The 19009-nt window shown below is 48.9% G+C and overlaps 2 protein-coding genes across 3 annotated transcripts in view; one reads left to right on the forward strand and one right to left on the reverse strand.

Moving 5' to 3' along the window:
* Positions 1-375: 375 nt before the first annotated feature.
* Positions 376-16511, reverse strand: KCTD21 (potassium channel tetramerization domain containing 21). 2 transcript variants are annotated; one of them, XM_034995183.1, is made up of 2 exons: positions 16438-16511; positions 376-3435 (listed from the first exon to the last, which is right to left on the reverse strand). In XM_034995183.1, exon 2 carries the CDS (start codon positions 3403-3405, stop codon positions 2623-2625), a length of 783 nt encoding a protein of 260 aa, XP_034851074.1. In that variant the 5' UTR covers positions 3406-3435; positions 16438-16511; the 3' UTR covers positions 376-2622. The 2 variants fall into 2 exon arrangements, with proteins under 2 accessions (XP_034851074.1, XP_034851075.1); XM_034995184.1 differs by lacking the exon at positions 16438-16511 and adding an exon at positions 16395-16423.
* A 131-nt stretch (positions 16512-16642) lies between these two features.
* USP35 (ubiquitin specific peptidase 35) overlaps positions 16643-19009 on the forward strand; it is a 52888-nt gene continuing 50521 nt past the window's right edge. The window contains 1 exon segment of the mRNA XM_034995046.1: positions 16643-17032. The gene's annotated coding sequence lies outside the window, so the exon portion shown is untranslated.

The raw sequence follows: 19009 nt of genomic DNA on the forward strand, positions 1-19009 counted from the left end.
TCTAAGCCTTTTCCAGATTGAACTTATTTGTGGCCGTTTGCATCCTCAGGGCTCACACCAAGTGCTCCAGACAGGCCTGCTGAATTGTACTCTTGAGATGCTCCCTGCACGGCGGTGCATCACGATTACATCCTGAAGGAGCAAGCTTTTACGGAGTTCCTAGGCCTAGCTAGGAATTTTCACAGCCACCAGCTCATGTAAGTCTCATAACACTGGAAGGTGGGGTTGTTACCCCAGGAGGAAACAAATCAGAGTGGCTCGGTGACTGGTCCCAGCTCACACAGCAAGTGATGGAGCCAGAATTCAGATTCAGGTCAGCTTGTTTCCAAGGCCAGGGTTTTTTTCCCCCTTATAAGCAGACACAAAAGAGCAACACCATTTATCATGTAGAATGTATTCTCACATACATTATTTCATTTGATCCTCACAACAGCCCTGTGAGGTAGGTAGGGTTATGTATTACTGTTATGCCCATTTCACAGACGAAGAAATGGAGGTGGCTCAGTGAGGTGAGTGACTTGCCCAAAGTCACACAGCACATTAGTGGCTTCACAGATCCTTTACTTTCTCTAACGTCAAGCTGCGTGAATTAAGAAGCACCGAAAAGATGGAGAGAGGGACTTTTTATGGAGGAAGAAAGGGCAAGTGGTGATTTATAAGATTTCTTCCTTAAACTGTTTTGTTGTGGTCACAGCTTCTGCTGTCTGTTCTGACCCAGGTTCTCCTGAGTGACCTTCTCGAGTACCATTGGCCTGGTGGCCTGGGACAGTTGTCAGAGACTCCTGGGTCCCACTGTAGGGGGAAAAGGCCTTTATTCCCTAGCAGAGGTGGCCTTGCCCATGGCCCAGCATTCCGGCTCCCTACTCCCAGGGTGTAACTACGGGAAGCCCCTTCCTCGGCCCATCTCCTGTGGGGGACTGTGTCACTAGGCTTCCCTGGTTTTGTCTGAAGGCCCCTGCCCAATGGGGAAGATTGTGGGACTTCTAAGGCCACACTCCAGGGATGAATCATAATGGGCAGTTTTGAGGCCTGCACTATTCATCACCTCCTGGGGAGTGGGGCTTGGTGTTTCTTGCCCTAGACCTTCCCCCAACAAGGTCCACGGGCTGGTTATGACCAGAAACAGGACCACAGGGGAAGGTCACTTCTTACAGAGCAGTGTTGAAGGGGCTGGACACTTCCTCCAAGAGCAGGGCTATGGTTCAGCCCACTCCTGGGCTCCTTGCTACACACTGCCCTGTGAGCCCCTGGTCTCCTTCCTCTGGCAACACTTTTTTGGGGTGGTAAATCTGCATCTTCCAACAGGAGGTGGTCAAAAGTTATGCGGAGCCACGGCTGGTGAGAAGGCGGGTGGAATGGGGGTGACAAACAAAACTATCACAAAATGGGCTGACTTACAAGGGATGGCCGGGGGCTGACCTTGGTTCTGAAGACAAATCCCAGGGGGAATCCTAATGCCAAGTAAAATATTGTTAGGATAAGTGTCTGGCTTCTTAATAAGGGTGACTATTTCGAAAGAGAAAATACACATTTGGGTGCGAAGGAGGGTCTAGAACCAAGACTAGAAAATGGGAGTCAAAGGGTAGATTTTGGTTTCTATGTAAGGAAGGACTTTTTAACAGCCAGCACTGGCCAACCATGGCAGGGACTGCCCCGGGCATGACGAACTTCCTGTTGCTGGAAGTATGCAAGCAGGGATATGTGATCACTGGAAGGTGCTAGGGAGAGGCACTCAGCCCCAAATAGGCTGGGTTGTGCTGCAGGCCGGGGAGGACAAAGCGACCATTGGATTATTTTCCAACCCTGAGAGTCCTGTTTAAAATGACCTGTTTCGATGACACTTCAAATTCTTGTGGGAAAGGAATACAAAAGTCACATAGCAGTCCACATTATGAAATGCCTTTCATTGCACTGGCTCCAGATACTTCAAAATCTTCACAGGGACAGCAGCTCATTTCTGAAATGAGAAATCCCCAAATGTCTACATTTGGCCCAGTCAAGAGGGATATCGCCATCTTCTGAACCCTGCCCGGACACTCACCCGTCTAGGCCATGCCACAGCTCAAATCTCTCCCCGCCACAGTGGGGGCCAAAAACGCAGCTCCTCCTGCACTTCCAAGCCGGCCAAACATGGCTGCCCCTGGGCGAATAAGTCCAAGGTTCCGGGCGCATCCTCGGGACAGAGGAGCAGGCGAGGTGGGACTCTTCTGGTGACTTTACGTCCTGGGGAACTGAAGGGGACGTCCTTTCTCAGAGGGCTCAGGGAGGCACTGCCTAGTGGTACAGAGAGAGCTGGTGCCTGTGAAGAATCCACCATTCCTCTGTAGCCAGCAAGCCCTCCTGTGGCCTTTTGGACACACTGGCAGACACTTCGCTTGTCATGACAAACAGCGACAAACAGCCCATCTCTAGCTCAAAGTGGCAAGGAAAAAGGTGGCTCCGCTGAGAGGACACATGGATTCCTATAGGGAGACTGCATTGTGGGGGGAATCAAGTCCTGCTAGGTGATTAATACAGATTAGTGTAGCGCCCTGCCTCCCACCACTGGCGAGGCACTCTCCAAGATCTTGGCTGACATGGAGCTTCTTGGGAGCACCCCCCTCCAGTGCTGCTGGGGTCCTTTTACCTGTACCGTATTAATCGAATAATCTTATTGTTCATAAAATCCACGGCGTGTGGGTGAGAAGAATCGATGCAGAAGCCATCACTCAGAGCGATTTTCAGCACCTCTTCCACAAAGACCTGGAAGCTGTTGATCTGCTTGTTGGCTGGCACCACCCAGAGCCTCTTGAGGTTCTGCTTGGTGTACTCCTCCTCTGGCAGGCCCTCCACATTGGCCACCCAGTCCAGAGTCAGGTGGTTGGGGTCCTGCAGGTGGCTGGTGATGGAGGAGAGATTGCCATTGGAGCAGTAGAAGAGCTTGGAGCCCAGGAGCTTGAGGAAGAGGCAAGAGGTACTGAAGATGTTGGCGTTGAAGACCTCCATGCTGGAGGAGGAGAGGCTGTAGATCTGAGGTGCCTCCCGCACGGTGAAGTGGACTGTCTGCACACGCTGGTTCAGGGTGATGTTGAGCATGGCATTCTTCTCGGCCTTGGAGAGCTCCACCTCCTTCTCCTGCAGTGCCTCAATCAGGGGCTGCACCTGGTAGAAGTCAGCCTCCCTTCGGAGCAGGCCCATCTCCTGGAAGTCCTCCGGCAAGTCCAAGTGGGAGGTCCGCAGGAAGTTGAGGATGTAGCGGAACACTTTGCCATCACGGTCGATGAAGCAGTTACCCTGGCTGTCCCTCTTGGTGGGCATCTTCCCACTGAACATGGCGCCCAGCATGGAGTCAGGGAAGCTGGTCAAGGTTGCCAGTGAGGTCGTGTAGAGCTTCCCCCCGACGTTCAGTGTGATGGGGTCTGACATGGCAGGAGGCTAGGCTGCTGGAAAGTAGTCCTGGGCAGGGAGAAAAGTGAGAAATTATCCAACCCTATCTGGGGTCTTAGTCTGTTGGGGCTGGTATAAAAGAATACCATAGACCAGTTGGCTTAAGCATTTATCTCTCACAGTTCTGGAGGCTGGAAAGCCCAAGATTAAGGTGTAGGCAGATTTGGTGTCTGGGAAGGGCCATCTTCTTGCCGTGTCCTCATGTAAGAGAAGGGGCAAGAGAGCTCTATGGAGTCTCTTTTATAAAGGCACTAATGCTGTTCATGAGGGCTCAACCCTCATAGCCTAATCACCTCCCAAAGGTCCTACCTCCTCATACCATCACACTGGAGATGAGGATTTCAACATAGGAGCTTGGGGGGACACAAGCATTCAGTCCCTAACATCTATGTATGCATAGTTCTCAACTCCTTATTGTAGATCAAGCCTGCAGTCCTAGAGGTTGGAACGAATTAATACTTGATGAACAAATGGATGGTTGATAATTACCACACTATCTAAAGCATATTAGGTTAACTAGGGAGTTAAAAAAGAAAATGAAAAAACAAAGCATGGGTCCTACCCTCCAGAGATTGTTGTAATTGGTCTTTAATATCCCAGCATTGGTATTTGTCTAAAAGCACCCTTGGTGATTCTAAATGTTCAGTTAAGACCAGAGAACCACTGTTCTCAGGAATGAAAGAAAATGTGCTTGGACTGGATGCTCTGTTACCTGCTTGTACACACATTTGTTTACATAACGGTCATACATCTTTTGACACAGATAATACCACCATCCGTCCCTATCGTGCAGATGAGGAACACTGCCAGGATTCACTCCCCATGCTGAGACGTGAAGGGCCATGCCAGGATTCAAACCCAGGTCCCTTTATATGAGAGAGAAAAATATGTAAATGCTTACTAGCCAAACACTGGTACATTCTAAGTACCTCGCAGATGCTCTGAGATTTATGTCTTCAAGCCCAGCACTCCTACTGCTGTACCAATGAGGCCTTATTATTTTTCTATCCCAATGCATTTATAATGACTAGTCATGCTTAGTGCCATTTCCATCTATCTCCCAGGCTTACAATAGGCCACTCAGCCCTCTGGACTCTGACACCCTTTCTTGGACTCTCATCCTCCTGTAACCTTGCTATGAAGATGCTCTTGGCTCCTGGTGGCCCGCCCTTTCCCATCACGATGGCACCTTAGTTTCCTCTGAAACCTTTACGTTTCAGTGCAAATGTGGGGCTCTGCACTGAGCACCCTTTACCAGATCTTTAACAAAGCTTCCAGCATCTAAGGCTGGTGAGTCTCCTTCAACCTGAAGTCTTGGAGTCTAACTTTTCTTTAAGGTTCTAGAAAGTAGGGGATGTCCCCTCTTAGCTTCCCACATGATCCCACCTGTGGAACAGATTAAGCAATCCTTCCCTGATGCTGGGCCCGAGGGGCACAGAGAAGAAATGGCCCCTGGCTGCCCTCGAGAAGAGCCCAGCTGGCGAGGACACCCAGACAAGAGGTAGTGAGGGTGCAGTGACAAGGGGGATGGAATGGGAGTAGGTCAGGAATGAATCCTGGCATGCTTACTGTCCAGATGGGAAAAGAGAGGTCTGAGGCAGGACTTCCCCCAAAGTGAGCAGGCCAGAGCACTTCTCACCCTCACTATGCCTGCCTTCTGAGGCTGCCTGCACCAAGACCCCTTTACTCCAGAGGATGGAGATTCTTGCCAGAAGATGGAGGCCATGCTGGTGGATAGCGCTGCCCCACCCAACTGTCTGGGGGGTCGCTTCATGATTCCGTCCCCATCTCATGGGGCATCTTGATATTGCAGAAAGGCATTAACCACTTGGAGTGTCTGAAGAGAAACAAGCCATGATGAAGTTGCAAAATCGGCAGCAGGAGCCTGGAGCAGATGGGCTGCGAGACAGTGGGGAAATCCAACACAAGGGGTGGGGCGAGGGGCTGGGGAGGGGTGCCTGCTGTGTGGAGACCTGCAGCTGGGGGGGAGGTGCTTTGGCTCGGAGCTGGAGCTGAGTCTTGTCAGTTCTCTCTCCAGAGGGCCCAGGCAGGATATGGACCCAGGAGCCAGGGCCACCCCCTTCCTCATTCCAGAATCTCCCTTTCTTTCTAGAAGGTAATTTGCATATTTTAATTTTCAGTCTCTCTTTCTCCTTGATTTAAGGCCCAGGCTCTGTGAAGTGGCTCAGTTCCATGGAAAGAGCAGACTCAGGCATCAGAGAGGCTGGGCTGTCTTTCCTGATGGTTCTGTGGGCCACAGACCCCGTATCTCCTCTGTACATTAGTGCTGAAGAGCGCAGAGCACTGGGGGTGAGGAGACAGGAGCCACAGGGCATATCTGGGGGCTCTTGGGTGGGTACCCAAACTCCTCTTTCTCTGCTTGCAAAAGCAGCAGAGCGCCTGCCGTCCTGCCTCTGCCCCCCAGCCGTGCAGCTCCCTGTCGTCATCTGGGGAGAGGGCTGCGCCGGCCAATGCTTAGATGCCAGGTTCCTGACCACCCCTGCCCCCAGTCTAGGGTGCTCTCTGTGGTATTCTCCCCATGCCCACAAGTCACAGAGCTCCTTCAAGCACCTATTTTCTAGGGGCAGCACCGCTGCGTCCACCATCACACATGCAAAGGCCCCGGGGTAGAAGGCACCATTACACGTGAAGAGAGTAACTGGCCACCTCTGGGGCGCTCAGCTTCGTGAGTCTGCTTCGTGGTCAGCTGGGGATGAACCATCCTCACTGAGCTACAGCCCCCTGGGTGCACTCAGCGGTCTCCTGGACATGTCCACCTGGATGTCCCACAGGTACCAGAAGGCCTAACGCAGAATTCCTCCTCCCCCAGACCCACAGGGAACTCTTCCCGGCCACCCAACTACCTGAGCCCAAGACCTGGGAGGCAGCTCTGACTCCTCATCCCTAAAAATTTTCTTACTCTGTCTCCTCAAACCCATCCCTAAAGCTACTCCCAGAGCTCTGACCACACCGCCACCTTCCTTCCATCCTCATTTGGTGCCCTGCCTTCTTTCTGTCCACCTTCCATTTTGGTTTTTGTGAAGTACTACTGACTACCCACACCACCTTCCCCTTCCAAGCTCACCTCCAGCCCCTCCCCCACTCTATGCTCAGGCACTCCAGACACCCCTGCGCACATCCTCACTGTCACCTGCCCCGCCTCTGCTCTCCCTACACCACCTTCTCTGCTGTCAACTTTTAAGGCTCCACCTAGGAGTCACTGCCTCTGTAAGGCTGTCCCCAGATCTCAACTAGTTTAACAGCTCTCCTCTTGGGGCTTGCTGGCCCTTTGCACAGTCCCCCCTGGCAGTGCCCACCAATCTATCATGTTATGATCATGGCCCTCCTCCCTGGCTTTATCAAGATGCAGATCATTGGACATCCACATGCAAAAAAAGAACCTCAACCTGTATCTTGGACCATGTAGGAAAAATTAACTCCAAACAGATCATAGACCTAAATGTAAAATCTTTAGAAAACTTTAAAACTTCCAGGAGAAAACCTTTGTGACTTTGGGTTAGGCAAAGATTTCTTGGCTGGGACCCAAAAGGCACAAACCATTAAAAAAAAAAAAAATGACAAGACTTCATCCAAAGGAAAAATTTCATTTCAAAAAACACTGTTAAGAAAATGAAAATAAGACAAACTGGGAGAAAATATTTGCAGAACACAGATCTAATAAAGGACTGTTAACCAGAATATATAAAGAACTCTCAAAACTCAGAAGAAAACACACAACCCAATGAAAAAAATGGGCAGACAATCTGAACAAACACTTCACCAAAGAAGACATATAGACAAATAATCACATGAAAAATGCTCAAAAGCAGTAGTCATGAGGGACACGAAAATTAAAACCACAAATAGATACCATTATATGCCTATTAAAATGGCTACAATAAAAAATCTGACAACGCCAAATGCCGCTGACTTCACAGAGCAATGGACACACGCACGCGTTGCTGGTGAAAAGGCGATGTGGTACAACCACTGTGGAAGCCAATTTGGCATTCGGTTTCCACATGACCCAGCAATCCCACTCCTAGTTATGTGCCCAGAGAAATGAAGATGTACGTCCATGCAAAACTGTCCCTGGGTAATTCTAGCAGCTTTATTCATAATTGCCCAAACCTGGAAATGGAAATGGTAAACAAACTGTGGTACAACCATACGATGGAGTGTCTCAGCAATACAAAGGGACTCGCTCCTGACATACACCGCAACTGAGGAGTCTCAGAAGTTTCATGAAGTAAAAGAAGCCAGCCTCAAAAGGTTACATGGTAGGTGATCCTATTTACATAACGTTCTGAAAAAGGCAAGACTGTAGAGACAGAAATCAGAGCTGTGATTGCTTGGGCCTGGATTGGGGAAGAGACTGGCTACAAAGAGGCAAGAGGGAATATTTTGGAGTGATGGAAACAGTCTAGGTCTTGATGTGGGCGTAGTCAAGTGACTGTTAAAGGTTCTAAAAATTCATGTAACTGTAGACCTCAAAAGGGTGAATTTTACTATATGTAAATGAATTCATAAACTGGAAAAAGAATCAAGAGCGTATTTATGTCATGAAATCTATACAGTGGGTTGTGACCAGCTACATATATTGTTGGGAAACTTTTGTTTCAGTTTGTTGGTGTATGAACTGGATCGTGATATAAAGTAAAGTATATTTTCATACTGGGGGTTGTGATAAAAAATATTTTTGAAAACCACTGCCTAGGTTGTGATCTCCTTGAGAGCAATGACACATCTCATGTCCCTGCAGGGGCACTGCCTAGCACACAGTGGGTGCTGGTAACATGGGGATTGGGGGGGGGCAGGCAGCAGGGAGGGGCTGGGAAAGGGTAGGAATGAACATTTACTGAGTGTTTTACTACATCCAAGGCCTTTACACTCACCAGCTTCTTATAGCAACCCTAAAAGTAAGCATCATTTTCCATTTGGCAAGTAGGAAAGTGGGACTCAAAGAGACTGGTGACTTGCTCAGGACGCACAGCCAGCTAGCGGAGAGCCCATCCTTGGCCCACTCAGGCTGCAAAGAGTTGTAATAGTGACAAAAGGCCGTAATAGCTTGAAACAAGTTTGAGAATCTCCAAAGCAGCCTTAGAAACACTGCCCTGCGGCTTGCTTGGCAAGATAGCTACCACTTATTCAGTGCACACCTCCTGCTCTCACTACGTGAGGAGCTTCATGTAACACTTGGTAGTATTTTATTTACTTGTAATAAAAATATATGGAAAAGTACAGATGATGATACCATTGTGCTAAATGCTGGACATGCATTCTCTCATTCGATGTCTTCACAAGCACCCTATGAGATAAGAGACTATTATTACCTCCATTCGACAGATGAGGAAACCGAGGTTCAGAAAGTTTAAAAGTCAGTGGAGGACCTGGGATCCAAATCCAGTTCTGTGTGGGTCCAACACCTCTGATCATCCTCCTTCCCGTCACCGGGTCTCAACGTGAGTAAGAGACGCCCACTCCCTTGTTCTCAGTCCAGACCAGTCAGTAGGTGGTCTCGGATGGCTAGTCCGCTGCCAGCCTGCACTCTGCCCACTCCCATCGAAGGACGTGGGGACAGGACCCAAGGATGACCTAGAGCGCCTCCATGGCTGACACAGGGCAGGTCCACTGAGAGGCCCAAGCCCTTCTATTTCAATAGCAGTGGACGATGTCTAATGATCAAACATGAGAACACAAAAGCCAGGTTCTTCAAAGCCAGATTAGAATAGATGGATGAGAGGGGCGCCTGGGTGGCTCAGTTGGTTGAGCGACTGCCTTCGGCTCAGGTCATGATCCTGGAGTCCCTGGATCGAGTCCCGCATCGGGCTCCCTGCTCGGCAGGAAGTCTGCTTCTCCCTCTGACCCTCCCGACCCTCCCGACCCTCCCCCCTCTCATTTATTAAAAAATAAATAAATAAATAAATAAATAAAATCTTAAATAAAAAAAGATGGATGAGAATGCAAACTAAACCAGGAAATAGATAAAAGAAATCACACCACTGCTTCTGAATGAGTAATTTTTTCTGAAGCAGGAGACTTTCCAAGTCTGCCTCTCGACTTGAAAAGAACCAAGAAGATCAGCACTGTTTCCCTCTTGGAGAAAACAAATGGTGTCAAACCAGTAAATTATGCCATGCTGATTGTCAGACCGTCTGACTGGGTTGGGAAGGCCAGGAGGCCTGGGGACTTGGAGTTGCTGCTGGAATTCTGTCCTCCCTGAAATGGGTCTGTGGCCCAAATGAGAGGGGTTCCTGAGGCCCAGCCTGGTCCCATGTAAAGGGCAATTCCAGTCTGGGGCCTGAAAATCACCCAGGTGCAACCTCTACCTTTCTGTGCCATAGAAAATGTAATTGTTTGAAAGCAGATGTCCTGTAAGGAAAGACAGCCAACACATTAGAGTCCTACTTTAAAACTCTGTCCTGGGGGCGCCTAGGTGGCTCAGATGGTTGAAGCATCTGCCTTCGGCTCGGGTCACGATCTCCAAGTCCTGGGATAGAGCCCCACATCGGGCTTCCAGCTCAGTGGGGAGTCTGCTTCTCCCTCTCCCTCTGCCTCTCCCCCTGCTTGTATTCTCTAATTAATAAATAAATCTTAAAAACAACAACAACAAAACACAACTCTGTTCTGGCACCTACCTGTCCTTGCAGTGCTCATGAAGGACACAACTAATGCTCGCTAAGTACCTGCTCTGTATCATACCTACACTAGTGTGTTACACATTCTAGCTCATTTAAGTCCCATAATGCTCCCTCAAGGAAAGAATTATCTCCAACTTTACAGATGAGAACTTCAGGTTCTAAGAGGGAGGGAACTTGTCCCAAACAGTGGCAAAGCCAGGATCATAGGCAAAGTCTGTGCTATGAACAAAGGCCGTTGGAGAGATCGGGCACTTGTGCCCCCCCACCTCTTACCAGGTGCTCTTACACCTGCCATCTCAATTTGATTCTGACCTACATAAAGACCAGGGCATAGAGAATCAGCATTTCCTGAGAAACGAGCACATGCCCAGAGCTATGTGAGGCATTTTCCTATAGATTGTTTCATTAAAATACCACACTGATGCTGAGGTAGGTATGAGTATCATCCCAATTGTTAGGGTTATAAAACCGAAGCACAGAGTAGTGAAGATAGCTGCTTAAGATCACACAGCTGGAGGCAGCAGAGCTAGAATTCCAAAGGAGGTCTCTCTCCAAAGCCTGTGCCCCCTCCAGTAATAGAAGCCATAATATTTTATTAAGGAGCATAAATAGGATTTGAATAGACATCTGTAATACTTTGGAGATGAACTATCTTAAAGTTGTTCTAAAAGTAACTACAGTTGTTATGTTATTCTTATCCAAACCCCAATAGTATTTTTTCCAAAGGATTAAAAAAAAAGATTAAAAACTACTCTGGAAAACAGTATGGAGGTTCCTCAAAAAGTTGAAAATAGAGCTACCCTACGACCCAGCAATTGCACTACTGGGTATTTACCCCAAAGATACAAATGTAGTGATCCAAAGGGGCACCTGCACCCCAATGTTTATGGCAGCAATGTCCACAATAGCCAAACTATGGAAAGAGCCCAGATGTCCATTGACAGATGAATGGATAAAGATGTGGGGTGTGTATACACACACACACACACACACGCACACAATGGAATGCTACTCAGTCATCAAAAAAATGAAATCTTGGGGCGCCTGGGTGGCTCAGTTGGATAAGCATCTGCCTTCGGCTCAGGTCATGATCCCAGGGTCCTGGGATTGAGCCCCACGTCGGGCTCTCTGCTCAGTGGGGAGCCAGCTTCTCCCTCTCCCTCTGTCTGCTGTTCTGCCTACTTGGGCACACTTACTCTATCAAATATATAAATAAAAACTTTTAAAGAAAATTGAAATCTTGCCATTTGCAACTATGTGGATGGAACTAGAGGGTATTATGCTAAGCGAAATAAGTTAATCAGAGAAAGACAATTATCATATGATTTCACTGATATGTGGATTTTAAGAAACAAAACAGGATCATAGGGGAAGAGAGGAAAAAATAATACAAGATGAAATCAGAGAGGGAGACAAACCATAAGAGACTCTTAAACTGAGGGTTGCTGGAGGGGAGGGGGTGGGGGATGGGGTAACTGGGTGATGGGCATTAAGGAGGGCATGTGATGTGATGAACCCTGGGTATTATATACAACTGATGAATCATAGACCTCTATCTCTGAAGCCAATAATACATTATATGTTAATTATTTGAATTTAAGTGAAAAGAAAAAAAGAATAAAATCTTACTTTGATAAATTTGATGACTGATAACCTGAAAGAGTATTTGAAAAAGAGTAATTACCTTAAACATTAGTTAAGATAACTAGTAACTACTAGTAATGCATTAAATAGGACTATAAAGCAATGACATTTCAAACTGTGGTATTAAAACAATAAAAAAGAGAAGGAACTTTTTTTTTTTTTAAGATTTTATTTCTTTATTTGAGAGAGAGAATGAGAGACAGCATGAGAGGGAAGCGGGTCAGAGGGAGAAGCAGACCCCCCGCCGAGCAGGGAGCCCGATGCGGGACTCGATCCCGGGACTCCAGGATCATGACCTGAGCCGAAGGCAGTCGCTTAACCAACTGAGCCACCCAGGCGCCCTGAGAAGGAACTTTGTAATACATGTGTTGAAAAGACTGATTAGCAATTAAAAAAATATATATATTGATCCTTACAACAATAACTCTGGGACCCTGGCAGGACATATCACATTATTTTTATTTCACCAACGCAGAGAAAATAAATCCCTGGCCCAGGGCTTCATATACATTCTTGATTTCTGAGTCATGACCGAGAGGAGGTTCTGGGCTTGGACATTCCTCAGAGAACCAGTCCTTTGGAGGCAGCCTGGGTTCTTCTCTAATCTGGGTCTTGAGCAAGAGACTGAACCCAGCCATAGAGGTTTGAGCCAATAGTCTGTATACTCATGGAGTCCTGGAAGAGGCATGGGCTTTCTGTGCAATTTCCTACATTACTGCCCACGGAGCTTCCATAATGACACTACTTGCCATGCAATCTATTCCTTCTACACAGTGAGGACCAGATGCAACAACAGTAAATCTACTGATAATTATTTCTCTACCTGCCCATTCATCCATTCATCATTTCTTAGCTCTGCTCACTCAAAGAGCCTAGAAATGATAGTCCAGTAGCAATGAGCACACCTGGCCCCAGATCTTAGTTTCTAAATGTTAAATCCTACAAAAAGAAACCAGGGTTTCCTGGGGGAAATTGATGATTCCAGGACTTTGACAGAAAAAGTGCAAGGTGAGCCTGGGATAGCTCTTGCCAGATAGCAAAGAAGCAATCAAAGATTAATGAGATCCTGTCAGAAGAACACAGATCTTAAAAGTTCTCATCAAAAGAAAAAAAACTATTTTTGTAACTACATGTTGTGGTGGATGGTAACTAAACTCATCATGGTAATCATTTCACAATATATACATATATCAAATCATTATGTGTGATTTATATCTCAATTCAAACAAAACACAACACAACACAGGAGCTGGCCTGAAGGGACTCTTCTTGGCCAAATTTGGAATAATTTGAGTACCAAAAAAGATTAATGATGATAATGGGCTATATTACACACTGAATTAAAAAAAAAAAAACATGAGTCTGTGTCACTCCAAAAAGAAAAAAAGACAGGGAGAGTGAGAAAGACACATACACAGAGGAAAAAATTATTCTATAACAAAGAATACCAGTCAATAAACAAAGAATGGCATAATTAGAAAATCACCATTTTGCAACCCTCAATGTTGCAATTCGGGCAAGGATCATCAATGGATGTAGTGAAAGGTATAGTGAACACACAATTTCGACCTTCTCAAAGACTCACTCCAAAGACTAATTACAGTGGGAAAAAGTACAGAGATGGGGAGATCAGGCGGTCGTGACCTTAACCAACAATCAAATTTAGCATTCATGGACAGTAGGACCCTGATATCATACACTTCCTGATGTGATGCAATAAGTATACAGCACTGTGAGAAAGAAAAAAAAAATCCTGAATCTGATCATTGATAAAATACTCAAACCCAAATTTACACAGGTTGAGGAGGCTCTTTCTAGATTAAATGAGATGCTTAAAGAGATATAACTAAATACCACACATGAATCTTGACTACATCTGGTAAAAAAAAAACTCTGTAAGATATTTTTTGGCAGTTGGAGAAATCTGAATATCCACTGGTTATTAGATAATATTGACTTCTTTCAAATTTTCTTAGGTATGAGAATGGTATTACGGCCATGTCAGAGAATTCTGTAATGAGGATACATGCTGAAGAATCTAGGGGACAGGGTGTCAAGACATCTGTAACTTTTAAACCGTTCAGCAAAAAGGTGTGTGTGTTTGTGTGTATAAAAGCAAAGGCAGCAAAGGGTGAATTGGTGTAGCTAGGTGAAAAGCCACCCTTTAAACTTTTCTGTAGCCTTGAAAGTTCTAAAAATATTTTTATTTTGAAAGGGGGAAGAAAAGAATGCTTCCCTCATAGGACGACAGATGTAAAATTCCAGTCAGAGTGCCCGGCCCCAATAAATAGCCAGGTTCAACAAACAGGTTTGTTATTACTACTCCCAAGAAGCATTATAATCTGGTCATTCTCCTCTCCACGTACTGCTGTGCTGTGGAGGATGAGGTAGCAAACCAGGGCAAAGCTAAAAGAGCCCACAGTTGGTGGTGGAAATAGAAGTTAAACCTGCGTGGTCTCTCTCCACAGAACCACCACTCACAGAAAGCACGGCACGAGGCCTGCCTGTTTCTGTGCTGGGACCCAGGCTGGGACAAGATGGCTGTTCAGGCCTTGCTTCCCTCGCCTCCTCCCGAAACCCAGAGTCTCTGCTACTACAGCAAGAAAGAACTTCCTGTTACAGCCCACCGAGAATGGTCACAAAGAGGGGCCCATTCTGGGCCTCAGAAATGTTGTGGAGGGGCTTTGGCATCCCCTGGGCCTGTACTAGCTGTGTGGGCCTGGGCCAACTCCCCGATTGCTGGTGACTGTATCTACAGCAGTAATGATAATGCATGACATTTAGGAGCAGCTATTCCTACGCTGGGCACTTTATGTCTGTTGATTCCATAAATGAAGTAGATACTATTCCTCTCCCTACTTTAGAGACCAACTATGCCAGGCCCTCTCCCATCTCCGAAATTTGGTACCTGCCATCCCTTCTGCCTGCACTTTGAAGGAAAATCCCATTCATCTGCCAGGCCCTTCAGCTGGAATTCCTTCCTTCCTTCTTTCTCTACATCTCCAGAGCATTTTATTTTCCATCCTTTACCAAAGTCTGCTTTGCCTGAGTAGATGGGTGCCTGACCATCCTGTTGGGGCTGGGATCTCCCCTCTCTGTATCCCCTGAAGCAGGCAGAATAGGAGAAGGGGAAGAAATTTCTTTGCTGCTTAGTCAGATCCATTTTCCTCACCCCAGACTGACATCTACCAATGGGGGGGGGGGGGCGGTTATGACCATTTCCTGAATTTTAAAACATTTTTATTTTAAAACACTTTAAGTTTCAATTTGGAATCTAAGGCAAGGCCCAGGTGACCACATGGAAGTGAATGTAGGAATTCCCACCGTGTAGGAGATAGATTGAATATGGCTGGGTAAATTTCAAGGGTGACAATACTCAGAGTGAGTAATGTGTCTCCCAGTAAAACCAAATGAGACTCCTTCCCGCCCCCACAATCCACCAGGATAAAAACTGGCTCACAGCTTGGGGACTGTATGGGAGCACTGCCCCTCACCTTCCCTTCCTGGCCTCCCCACACCCAACAGCTTCAGTCCTGTATTGCCCAGTTCATATCTCTACGAAGCCCACAGGCAGCTCCATTACCCCATAACCCACACTGTAGTGGGAAAAGGTGTCGTCTGCACTCAGGTGACACGGACCCTGCAGTGAGCTGCCCAGTTGGAGGAGGGAAGCCACCTCACCTGGCAACCTGACTTGCCCATTGGCCACAGCAGAGTATTCTCTTACCTGGTGCACACTCCCAACCACCACCACCATCCCCCATCCCCTTCCAGAATTTTCCTTCATCCTCTCAGCTTACTCTCAGATTTCATCTTGTGGTTTTCCTCAAGCACAAGCACTCTATTTCAACCACTCTCTTCCTTAAGGCCTTCCTGCTTCTCACAACCATGATAATTTATACAATTCAAATGTATCTCCTCATTACATCCTCACAATACCAATAGGAGGGTTGCCTTACAGGTTGGCACTCAGAAGGGTTGAAGCTGGTCCTGTCACACAACCTGCATAGGGCAAGACATCTAAACTTTTGTTTCTTCCTGCCATCCACTCCTGATTACTCCTGTAAACAGATACGGCGATGCCTTTAGTGTATGAGAGTTGAATGAGATCATGTGTGTGACGCACTGAGTTCAAGGGATGGGCTCTTTATTTCTATCACAAGGGAGGGAAGGTGTTCTGTGCATTCACCGGTGTTTGCCCACTCGGGCAACCCGGTACCCAAACCATATCAGCGCGTGGCCAACCCTGGGCTTTCCAAGGCTGTGCAGGATCCTTTTCATCTTTGTGTCTCTGCCCCACCTTCTCAAGTGCTTTTTGGCCCATTCCAACCAGTCTAACCGAGGCTTGCCTTATCGGCTTTCTCAGCACTCACTCCCCAGCCCTACCCTCCGGTTTCTCCGACCTCACCCGAGTTCTCCTCCTCACCTAGAGACTCCGCCCCTCCTTGCCCCACCCACCAGACTCCTCCCACAGTCTCGACCCTCTTTATCCGGGCTTTTCCAACCTTCCCCATCCATCCAGGCTCCTTCCACCAGCTCCGCCCCCTCTCCCCAATTATCGCCCCCTCCCCCGCAGCCTCTGGCGTTGCCATCCCCATTGCACGGATGAGAATGGCGAGGCTCGGATAGGTAAGATGACCTCTCATAGTAGGACAGGTGCCAGGTGGGCCCGCATCCCCTCACCGGCTGTCTCTGAGCCCCGCGTCCCCGGCCGCGCCGCACCCACCTCCTGCCCTCGCTCTGCAGCCTCCCCTCCACGGGCGGCCAGCGCAGCTTTGCAAGGGGGGAGGAGGGCCGGAGCCCAGCCCAGGGGCGGGGCGGCGCGGGAGCCGCGCGCAGCTCTCCGGGACTTGTAGTTCTCTCTGGGTTCTTTGCGGCACGGCACGCCGAGCGCAAACTCCATCTCCCAGGAGGCATTGCAGTGAGCCCTCCAGCTCCCCGCTCGCCCAGGCTGGAGCTCAGACCGGCTGGTCTTAAAGGGGACGCAGCCTGAGTGGCGGTTCGCGGGGTGGCCCCCGCTCCGGCTCCTCCCCGTTTCCCGCACCTCGCCCCTCCCCACGCACCGTCCCGCAGCCCCGCAGCCCAGCGGCAGCGCGGCTGACTCGGGATCCCTGGGTTCAAGCTCGTGCAGAGCTGGGTGGGGAGTTTGGACTTTGCAGTGAAAGCAGCATCCCTGCCGGCTGGGACCTGGCGGAGGGCGTCCCCACTCCAGGGGGAGCAGAGGACTCGCCCTGACCTAGCCTGGCCTAGCCTATTCCTGCCAGGCCTGAGCGCCCCGCCCAGAAGCCGGCTCTGAGGCCGGGGCCACCGGGGTCCCAGAGGTAAGGGGCCGGGGGCGTGTATGCAGGTTATGGGGAGGGAGTGTCTGCACCCTGGCGGTTCGAGAGCCCTGGGCAGGCGCGAAGGGCTCTGAGAGTTTGGGGCTGGGAGAAGGGAGGTCTAGGTGCAAATTGGGCCTCGCTGTGTGACCTTGGGCGAGTAGATGCCCCTCTCTGGGCTTCCACCTCCGTCATCAGTTGTGTTTGGAGGTGATCCCTCCCTCTCCCCCAATACAATGAAGCTCACCGGCCTTTGGTGGGGTCCGCAGCTCTAGCCTGGACTGGGCGACAGGGCACCGTTATAACTGAAAGGAGGGGTGGGGCTAAGATAGGGCACAAACTGGGGGGCCAAGAGGTTGCAACCGCTTGGAATGGGCTTTTGCTCTTCTCAGCATCCTCGCCCAGGCGTACTCCCCCTACAAGACTTGAGACTCCTTGTGTTAGCCTGGTGCCCACCCTTCCAGAAAGCCTGGTGTGGGGGTGGGGATGTGGCTATCTTAAGTACGTGAAGGGTGGCCCCAGCAGGGATGGGTGATTGTGGTGGGTTCCTGAGAAGGGAATATATGCTCTCTCTCCTCCCATTCCCCTCCAGTTAAAGAGCGGTTGCTTTTTACCAGTAAAACCTTTTCTTTCTTTCTTCTTAGGAGACAGTTTGGTGGCCCAGACAAGGGCCTCCCAGTAGGAGGGCAAGGGGATCCTTCCCAGGGCTGCCTTGGGTAGAAGAAATTCAGTTATAAAAATTCAGATGCTGCTGTCCAGAGACATGGGTGGGGGGTTGCTGGGAGGGACACCTAGTGCTCCCCAGGCAGCTCTGGCACCCAGGGGAGTCAGAGGAGGTCGACTGGATGTGAGGGTCAGAGAGGAGAATAAATGGGCTCCTCAGCTCTTAGGTGCTAGGTTGGGGCTTGGAGGGTCCACTGTGCTCTAGGGTAGGGAGAGGTTGAGTGAGACCTTCCTGAAGCCCCCTCCCTGTCCTGTGAGATTCTGTGAGCTTTTGACCTGAAGGCTAAACAGGAACAGTTTTTGTTTTTCTTTTCTTCAGTTTTGGTTGTTTGAGTCATTTCTAAATGGCTAAATCCTCACTCAGTCCTGCCCAGTGACCTCAGTAGGGACTTTCTTGGCTAATGTTTGAATCTCAGGGTTATGGATATGCAGGACCAGACCTGGCAGACGAGAGGGCAGTGACTGGGCCAGTCCCTGGAGGGTGCTTTTCTGGTGACAGCTTTAGTTTTATCTCATCTTGCTGTCACATATCTTCCATTGGCCACTTAGCACGCCTTTGCCCCTGTGCCTGGTCCTGTGCTAAGCACAGATAGGGGATTGGACCTCCTTTGAAAGGAGATCCCAGCCTGGTGAGGGAGATAGACATAGAATCCAGTGACACTGCTGAGGGATGAGAAAAGCAAAGAGGGCCTTGGAAAGCTCAGAGACTTGGACTGCAGGGGGGTTAGGAAAGGCTTCCCAGAGGAGGGGGCATGTGACCTGGGCCTTGGAGGATGAGTCAGAATTTGCCAGAAGAGGGAAAAGCCTTTCCCAGCAGAGAGGACATCACCAAAAGGTGGGCAGCAGGAAAAGCCCACTGCCCATATTCCTTCAGATTTGTCGCCAAACAGTGTTGGTCAAGTTCATGTCTACCCCTGCCCTCCATCAGCCAAGTGTCACAGAAAGGGCTTGAATGTCAAGCTCAGGAGTTCAGATCTTATGCTGAAGGGGCTGGGGAGCCTTGAGAGTTCTGAGCAGGGCATGGCAAGATGGACCTTATCATCTAATGAGATTAATCAGACGATGTTTGCAGAGTGGGTCACAGAGACCTGGGAGGGATGTGAGGAAGCCTGAATTGGGCCCAGGGTGTGGGGGCAGGGCATTGGACACACACACACACACACACAGACACGGTGCTTTGGGAGTGGTGGAGATGAGTCAGGCTTCACTAAGCAGGAACAGATACCTGTCAATACACAGTGGAAATGTGGAGGGTCA

The sequence above is a fragment of the Mirounga leonina genome, unplaced genomic scaffold (assembly GCF_011800145.1).
Source record: "Mirounga leonina isolate KUSES-001 unplaced genomic scaffold, KU_Mleo_1.0 Mir_92, whole genome shotgun sequence".
In the NCBI taxonomy this organism is placed as follows: domain Eukaryota; kingdom Metazoa; phylum Chordata; class Mammalia; order Carnivora; family Phocidae; genus Mirounga; species Mirounga leonina.

Excerpts from the sequence above, each read along its gene's own strand:
- KCTD21 (XM_034995183.1), bottom strand. The coding sequence starts at position 3,405 with ATGTCAGACCCCATCACACTGAACGTCGGGGGGAAGCTCTACACGACC.